The sequence below is a fragment of the Crocodylus porosus genome, unplaced genomic scaffold (assembly GCF_001723895.1).
Source record: "Crocodylus porosus isolate Cpor-Errol unplaced genomic scaffold, CroPor_comp1, whole genome shotgun sequence".
Lineage (NCBI taxonomy): Eukaryota > Metazoa > Chordata > Crocodylia > Crocodylidae > Crocodylus > Crocodylus porosus.
Genome location: NW_017728907.1, coordinates 37,832,317 through 37,841,890, shown reverse-complemented (window position 1 = coordinate 37,841,890; position 9,574 = coordinate 37,832,317). Strand labels below are relative to the sequence as shown.

The window sequence follows — 9,574 nt, the reverse complement described above, 5'->3', positions numbered from 1 at the left end:
AGCTTTAACAAGAAAAACATAATTAGAAACACTGCCATGGTCCAACAGATCAGTCTGACAGAGCTGGGACACAGGAGTGCAACCTTTTTTTTTTTTTTACCAAATTAGAGAGAGACTGGCAGGAAAAAAGCTGCATTACGCATGTGATATTTTCCTGGTTTAATGTCATCTACAACTACCCTTTCATTTTCAGTATTTATTCTGAGTTGTTTGCTGCAATTTGTTTGTCCTGCATACATATGACTTCCTTCAACAGCACCACACATTTCCACCAAATAAAACCATATGCACTGCCATAGCAACCTTCTAATACAAACATAGGGTAATCTTTGTTCACTGAAGTACACAGTTCATTTTTTTCCTTATTAATAGAATCTGCATCTGCATACAGTTTAACTGAATGCCATAGCAACAACACAAACAAATTCATGATTTTTTATATAAATATTTTTAGGAAAATAGTTTGGAACTTAAAAATCAGAATGCCATGTTTATAAGCAAACAACGCTTGACAATGCTCGAGTTAAGTGACACTTTCACAGCTTCATTTACTCCTTTGGAGCCTGATCTTGCAAGGTGCTGTCCATCCTTACCTCCTACAAGTGTAAGTCGAGGACAGCCAACAGGTTCCTCGATTGAGTTCTTGATTATAAATAATTCCACAGAACACACAGTATAAGGTCCACCTAAGGTTAGCTTGCATGCTTCATAAGCTTTGTGCTTTTTATAACCTACACTGCACACAGGCCATTTAAATATAGATTTATTTTAAGTTGTCTTTTAAAATCCCAGACTAAACTTGATAAAAATGACATCTCTTGAAATAGCAAGAACTCTCTACTACAGGCTACATTATTACATTATGAAAGCTGGGTCTGTTCCCTGCTGAAACAATCTTCCCAGACCTGACACCCAACTCAAAGAAATTAATTTCCCACTTTGGTAACACCACCTGGGCAGAAGCATCTCATTTCAACAGCTTCTGGGATCAGAACAAGAACTCCTGATGAAGATAAATACAAATTCAAACAGCTGGTGATGAACAACGATAATATTAAACTCATATCTTATGCTGAGAAGTTATTTATAACTACGCACTTTTTATATATGGAGACATTGATTAATTCCAAGATTTATATTCAGAAGTCATATAAACTAAGAACAGAATACACGTGTCCAACAGGGGTGATTCTGATCTCAACATTTAGTTACATCAGCTCTCACAAAGAACCTGTCCTAGCTTTGTCCTTGACTATCTTTTGCAAAATGAAGCTACTTATATATCAGTTACCTACTGTTTCAGTATAAAATGCATTTGCCTCTATCGGCTGGTTTGAGTTTCATAGTTGGTAGGGTTGTAAGGGGCCTGAGCAGATCAAGCCTGACCCCCTGCCATGGCAGGAAAAAGTACTGGGGTCAAACGACCCCAGCAAGGTTAAAAGCCTTTACCTGTTACCTGCTAATGCAGTTAATCTTGTAGGTCAAGTGATAAGATGTCTGTGTTGCAGTGTTGAATGTTTAGGGTTTAAACAGTGATGATGATGCATAGTGAAGGAAAGCAGGTAGTTACCGTTGTATATAATAGAGGTTACCATTTCCCTTTAAAATATGTAAACTAACACATACAAAACAGTACATTAACAGAAAGGTATTTGGGGTACAAGTAAAGAACTCAGTGTAAACTGAGGATAAAAAAAAAAAAAAAAAAAAAAAAAAAAAAACTCTGTATATGCACTAAGTACTGTCCAAGTTGTACTGTGATTAAAACATAAACTTAAGATTGAGTGGGCATCAGTAATTTAATACTTTCCTTAAGGTGCAGGGTCTGCACCTTAAAAACTAAATTGCTGTCTTTTAAAATATATACAGTATGTTTAATATAGTATTTAGTAACTGAAATCAGCAAATACAGGAAACAAATTGATGCTTGTCACCCTGGAAGGAATGACAAAAATTCTGTCCTAAATGAATTAACAACTACTCTGCAAGGTAGGGATATTAGGAAGTTCCGTGAACAAATCAGATCATCATGCAGCACAACCAGTGCAGTACCTGCGAAAGCCAATCTTTGTATGAATTGGCCTTTACTTCAGTTTAGCTAAACCCAGGCATTATGTTTCAAAATAAATATTTGCCAAACTTCAGTGAAACTAGATCAAAATCTATTTGAACATCTGATGGGGGGAATTCAGTGCCATTACTGTTACTCTAATTAGTGTTGGTAAAACAGTGCTATACGTTAAAAGGATTAGAGCTATCTAGAAAACAATGCCTAATACATTTATTAAAAACTAGCAAGTTATTCTCCACATAGCTAAAGTCTAGATTGTGCTTTGCTGCTTTTTATTTATTTTTTGATTAATTCCGTTCCTAATTAACACTCCAAGAATTATATGCAGTCATTCTTATTTTACCATTTTAAAATAATGAATCATTTCCATGTGAAAGAATGACAGTTCTAACACTGTCACCATTTAAAAAAACAAATTAAGGATATCTATAATAAGAGTCTAAACTGGACTGGTTTAAAATTATGCACAAACCATTTCCACACAATTAATGACAGCTTGCAAGTTTGTAGAAGAGTAACACAAATCATACCTAGTATAAAACTGTGTGCCTCAGCCAAACTTTAATCATATACAGATGAAGTGGCCTGTTTGCTACATTAGTATCTGTAGCATTCTAATTTCTACCATGTGCAATGAATCTTAAGAAGAGGAATTCTTATCTGTTATAGATGAAATAAATTTCTTACAAATGAGCTTTGGCAGTTAAGTTGCTTTATTAAAATGTCTAGTTTCTCTCTTATTCATATTTATGTGAACAGGTGTAAGACTGGCTTAACAGAATTTGTGGCTATCAAGCCTACATACAATCACTACTGATTCAAAAAGACTCATTACTACTTCCGAAGCTAAATTAACATAAAAGTAATACTTCTCCCAGTAAAAAACTAAAAAAAACCTTAGGAAGGGATAGGGAAGAAAAAAAAAGGTTAAAAACCCAGACTTGTCTTCTTATTTTCCCTCTGTAACTATTACTTGAGAACAGAAATAGGGCACAGGATAATACCAGCCAAAGGAAAGAAGTATCTAGGGGCCAGAAAGGAAAGAGGATGTGGTGGTGTCATTATTGTCAGAAGCAACAGCACATGATCTACAGATGTTCAGTATTAATAAAATACCTTTTCCCTACCTGATCAACTGATGGCACAATAAATGGTCAATTTGATTACCAATGTGACTTCAAGGGCGTGAGGAAGATGTACGTTATGCCAGGGTGTGCAAATGGGGCACCAGCCCTGGGTGCTGGATCTTGGAGAGAGGGTGCTAGAATGGTGGCCCTTCCTCCCCAGAAGTCTTTGCTGCAGCAGCTCCACACTGCTTGAAGGTTCAAGGCTTACTATATCTCCACATGTACTGTCACCCCATGGCACAAGAGTACCCCTGCACCCCTGGCTGCAGACTGGAATGACCCACCCTGAGGCAGGTGGGTAGAAAGGTGGATGCTAGCCTGGCTGCCACCTCCACGTGACCTGTAGTGGCACAGGGAGAGCATCTGCAACTGAAGCTACCTGGCACTGAATGCTGCCAAAGCCTCTAGACTGCAGGCCAAATTTGGCCTGTGAATCACAGGTTGTTGGCCCCTGCTAAACCAGATCCCACAGACATGGGGTCTTAGTCAAATATTCAGTTGAATGATCAAACCCAGGATAATGATTAAGACTTGTTGCAGGGTATTACAACAGACACTGTCAGCAGGTGTCTTGTTAGAGATATCTCTATACAGCACTTTTTATGGACTATTTTAAATGACAGAAATCACAGCTGAAATTTCAGCAAATCTTGAACATATTTACAAGACTTGATTTCAAAGAATGATATCATAATTCAAGGTGCACAAAATAAAGTGTTTATCAGTCACAAATGTATTAGTGTTACTGACAGCAAACATTGAGTTCCATGATTTTCAGAAGCTTATCCTGATTTGAAACATTTTGATAAAAACTCAAAAAGGCAGTAGTGTGCAAGCAAGAGAACAGTTTTCACCCATCTTGCACAATGTACTGTATTTTTTTGGCATACATTACCCCCCCCCACACACACACCTTGTTTTTGAACAGCAGAACGTAGGGGGTTGGATTAGATGACCTCTGGAGGTCTCTTCTAGCCCCATTTTCCTATAGTTCTATGAAAAAAAGATTTTTCTGGTTATGGCTGACTAAGACAGTCAGTCCTTCTGGAAACAGCATCTAGGACAGTGCTTCCCAAACTTCTTCTCAGCATGATGTCATATTTATGGCCCCATTTCCTGAGTATGATCCCATTTCCTTAGCATGGCCCCATACTCCCTACCCATGGGTCTCTATCCCTGCAATCCCATCCGCTGGTGTTGTGACCCCATTTGCAACCCAGTTCGGGAACTGCTGGTCTAGGAAGGGTGGCAGAACATCTCCCGAGATGTCATACTTCCTGGACACACTACATCAAGGGTCCTCAATCCCTGGCTCATAGGTCAGATCTGGCATATGGCATCATGTCACTTGGCCTGCAGGGGTTCCACATGCGTAGAAATTTGGCAGTGAGAAGCAGTGCCATCTCTCTCCTGCTGTCAAATATACAGATCCACGAAGAGCTCCGAGCCCTCCGTGTTGGATCCAGTCCTGATCCCACTGTGCAGTGCAATCCTGGCAAGCGTGTCAGAAGGGAGTGGTGCTGGGTCCCTGGGACCTAATCCTGGTGTGCAAAAGGTGGGAGAAGGCAGCAACAGGTCCCTAAAACCTAATCCCAGAACCTGGGGCAAGGAAGGGGAACGCTGGGGCCCAGGGCCCAATCTGGCCTGCAGACAGGTCCATGTAACTCATTTGGCCTGCGGGGCAAAAAGGCTGAGTACTACTGCTCTACATCACACAAGGTTACGCCCCGCAACCCTTGCAAAAGGGCAGCAACAATATTGTTACTTCTTCAGTGTAACTACTTCTTTATCTAAGTTCCTGTAAATAGTGCTGTTTCCACATCACAAGCCTCATCATGATGCTACCAACAGCTTACTTGCAGCTGTGAGCACAAGCTTGTCCTCAGCTAATAGCTACAGTTGTGAGGGTTAACAACACTCTGCCCCTTTCCATTTGCTGAGCAGACACAAGTAGCAGTCATCTTGGAAACTGCATGGCACATGTGGCATCTCCAGGAATGCTCCTTTTCCAGTGAAGAAAACAGCTTCACCACTTAAAACGTGCATCCCTACTTTGTGTAGTTGATTGGGGAGTAAAAAGTGCAGGTAGTGTGTGAGAAAATTTGATATTAAGCAGGGATATCACAAATATGAAAAACTGAATTTATTGTACTAACCATACACACTGTTACCAGATAAGAATTAACTCACCGTTAAAATAAGATTGCATATGGAAACTCAGCATTGCAGAGAAATGCCACAACAAATGAGTTCAACTAGGAAGTAATTTAGATAAGAAAAGTTTTTTAAAGTTTAAAAAAATAGTAGCCTAGAGCAGAGGTTCCCAAACTCTGACAGATTGCACACCACTAATTTCAAATGATACCACCTTAAGTACCACCAGCAATTTTTTGGCAAATGAAGTACAGGTTTCCCTCGCTTTATGCCGTACATGCATTCCTGGAAAATGGTGCACAACTCGAATTCGCATAAAGGCAGCCCACTTTACAATATAACAAATAGGGATACATTCCAACACCTTGACCGTACTGACCTCCAGATCCATTTCTACCACTTTTACAAGACAATTTTGGTACTCACCAACAGCAGACAGTACTCACAAGGCACAGGGCACTGTCATAATGGGGATGGCAACTACAGAAACACGTCACAAATGAGTGAGGAGCACAAATTCACAAAGGAGACTATATTTTGATGTATGTCACTCCCACAACGCACCACACAAAGTAGCTGACTGCAAGCTTCCACCACACCAACCGCATAAGAGTGAATTTACCTTGCATATAATGAATTTTTGGTTTAAAAAGGGTACTCGCATAAAAGCAAATATGCACATACAGAACCCAAATAAAGCAGGAGAAACCTGTAATTGTAATAAATCTGTTAACGCATACCACTAACAAGTTGTCTACATGCCACTGGTGGTACCCGTATCACAGACTGGGAACCGCTAGCCTAGAGTTAAGGCTCCTAAGTTCATCTAAATAAGTGGACACTTTTAAAATTCTTTGAAGTATGAAACTGGGATGTTAAAATAAAAGAAAATTATTTGGCCAAGATTAATACACAAGCTAACGTGTCATTCTTATGTGTGTGCGCATATATTTGAGACAGACATTTAAAAGGAAAAAAGGCCCACTGTGAAAGAAATGGTTGGATTTTCAAAAAAAAACCTCAGAAAATTCCCAATCTGTTCACCCATTTAAACACCAAGTGTGTAGGGCCCAAAAGTTAGCTCATGATTTTGAAATCACTAACAGAAAAGTAAACTCTGTAAAAAAATGGATTTAATGATATAAGAATACAAATCATAGGTCGACTGACTCCACCCCTTTTGTCAAAACACATCTTTCAGGAACAATCCCGTATTTCCCCCTCTTCCAGAGAGGAGAGGGATGAACTTTCACTATCCGAGTCTTCACTGGAGTCACTGGCATCTGAGGGTACAAAAACAGACAGGCAATTAGTTACAGCAGATTTGTTCATTTCTTACTTGTTTACTCATGTACTCATGGCACAAGAGTGCTTAAGAAAGATAAAAGTCTTGAAAGACTAAGTTTTGTTGTCCTCTACTAGACGTAAAATAATAGTTCTCCTAATAAGTGAGATTATGCTGACAAACTGCTGGCCCTGACATGGATCTCACTGTTGCGAGATGAAACAAAATAGCTTATGGATTTCCTTAGCCTTGGCAGCTCTTTGTCAAGCAGTTATGCAGAATGTGTCCCCGTTATAACTATTCTCCAACCACTGAGAAGTTTCAATTGTTCCTTCCTCTAATTTGTTTTGGAATATTATTTTCTTGGCTACCACAAATTTGTATTCCAAATGCAACGCATTAGCATCATTTGCAGTTTTGTCAGTGTCTTTAGCCAAGGAACTGTTGAGAAATTTTGTTGGACAGTTTTAGGTTGTAAAATTAAAGGTGACATTCATGAGAGTCGCATTTAAAAACCCAAACTGGGTTTAGGCTGAATAATCCCAAGAGCCGAACAAGATGAGACTATGAGCTGAGAATACCCAGTGCTGTAGGAGAAACCCACAATGTTCTAACGACATCACATTATTCAGCATTCATTTCCCACACTGGTATTCCCCCTTTCCCAGTTCTCCTGCCTCAGCAAACACTGACGGCTCCCACTCTCAGATGAGGTTACCAGATGCCAGCAGTCTGTGGCACCAGCACATAAGCAATATAAAAATAAACTACTGCAAAATAAAGCCATGATGCAAATCCCCCTCTGATTGGTATTTTCAGTGTTTGACCTGCGATGAATTCAAATAGGTTTTCTGGGCATTTGATGTTAGCTGATCTTTAATAAAAGAAATACTACAAAGACAGAGCTAATGGAGTATCATTGCCATCTTACGTCCTATAGTTGGCAGGCATAGATAATACATGGAACAAAGTGCACCTGTACAGTTTCAATGGAATTTGGTCAAGAAAATAAAAGCATTTCACCCAGAAACATCAAAGGTCACATTTTGTCCACATTAAATCTAGTGTATAATCAATTAACATTTATATGCAAAACACATACTGAGTAATGCTCAAAGTGAGGGTTGTTTTTGCCCCTAAGTCTTGTTAAAACTTCTATAATCCCTTACTAACTTCAGCCATGACTGACCCTGTATACTGAAAGCAGAACACCTGAATTTCTTCTTTAAGCAAGTCAAGCATCACAACTTCACAGAAAATAGTTTGATAATCTGACTCACAAAGATACTGGACAGACAATGTTTAGGTAGTAAATTATTTTTGCTTTGTTATGGGAAGTCCTTTTTAATATGAGTACTATATGCTGATTTAACTCCATTACAAATAGTATACGGTAGATGGCCTGCTAGCAGAGTTATATTAAAGTTGCACAACACTTGTAAAAACTCAATCAGATGCACATAATTTTTAAGTGTTTGGGTCTGAAATTTTCAATGCTGGGTGTTTGTCTTAGGCTGAATAAATTTGGAAAATTGCAGCCAAAATACCTGAATCATTTCTCAGAACAAGAATATGAAAAAAAAAATTATGAATCAGAATTTCCAGAAATTCTGGGAAAACTTTCCCTTGAAAAGCTCTGGCACCTTCCTGTTTTTGAAGCAGGGAAGGGTGACCTCTGTCAAAGCTGTGCCTTTTGCTGGCTCATAAAAATAAATCTAAATTTAGCTCCATTAAAAACTTTGGGGAAACAAAATCCCAATTTGCTTATTTTCAGTAGAAACTTACATTTTGCAAACTAAATCCCTAGAACATTCCACCTGTAGTGCACATGTTCCAGCCCTGGACTACGTAGGACTTTCCCTGCAATAACTAAAGTGCCAGTTCTGGGCTCCTGAAACAAAAGCAAGGATATTGATGCCTGTATCTCAATAATCCACTTGCTGGGCCCAGGCATTTTTGAGAAGAAAGATGCAACAGATTTGAATACAGGGAACAAGGGCTGCATCAAGGTACAGGAGAGTAGATTGGGATGAGGACCCCAGTGGGAGGAGGAGGATGTGACTGGAAGTCTGAAGAAATGAGACTGGGACTTGTTGGGCATGGAGAGTGGGACTAGAAGGAGCCTGAAAAGCGGTAACTGAGTTTGTGAAGATGGGAAAGAAACAAGATGAGGCCTTGTCTGTACTGGGGGTGTTTACTGGAAGAAGACAAGCAGACAGCCACCGGAGTATGTGTACAATGAAGGCAGCCTCTACTGGATCTGCATGGCTCCATGGCAGGAGCAGGACCAGCAGATCTGGTTAAAAAAAAAGTTTATTTCAAAGTTACAATTGCCTTCAGCTACAAAAAAAGTAGAGGAAATGAAGTCATTTACTTTATCTATTCTTTGGAAAAATGCAAAATCTTATATTTATTAAGAGGCAAAATTGTGTACTGAGCTTTCCTTTCCTTTTTTGCGTCTGTGACAAGGTATTTACCAGAATTCACAGATTCACTGGAATTTGACAAGGGCCGTGCTATGAGTGCTTCTGCTACGGCCTTGAATTTGCAACTTCTGAGCTGTCAACTAGGACTGTGTGAAGCTTCAGTTGCCAATTTGATTCAGTGGAGATTCGGCCCAATTTGGCAGCCAAATCTTTGAATCCAAATTGATCAGGAGACCCATTAATCTCTCCCAATTAAAAATTGGAAGCTTCCGAATTGATTTGGGGAGACTTGATGATTCCGACATAGACCCAACTTCACATGTTTTTTCTATATACCGCAAGGTACCAGGCTTGTGAATGCTGAGATGGTGGGGCACATGAAGTATCCCACAGGAATGTGGAGGGGGGATCCCCCCAGCGCGAGCGGAGGCAGACCCAGAAGTGGACCAGAAGCACTTCCAGTCCACTTCTGGGTCCTCTGTGGAGCAGTGACTGGTGCCTCCTGGGTTTG

At 39.7% G+C, this 9,574-nt stretch overlaps 1 protein-coding gene across 2 annotated transcripts in view; it reads right to left on the bottom strand.

The window, feature by feature from the left end:
- Nucleotides 1–6,463: 6,463 nt before the first annotated feature.
- The window catches only part of ZNHIT6 (zinc finger HIT-type containing 6), a 61,959-nt gene continuing 58,848 nt past the window's right edge, over nucleotides 6,464–9,574 (bottom strand). For both annotated transcript variants that reach the window (XM_019531160.1, XM_019531161.1), the window contains exon 11: nucleotides 6,464–6,635. In XM_019531160.1, coding sequence (XP_019386705.1) covers nucleotides 6,550–6,635 — 86 coding nt within the window. In that variant the 3' untranslated portion in view covers nucleotides 6,464–6,549. The remainder of the gene's footprint in view (nucleotides 6,636–9,574) is intronic.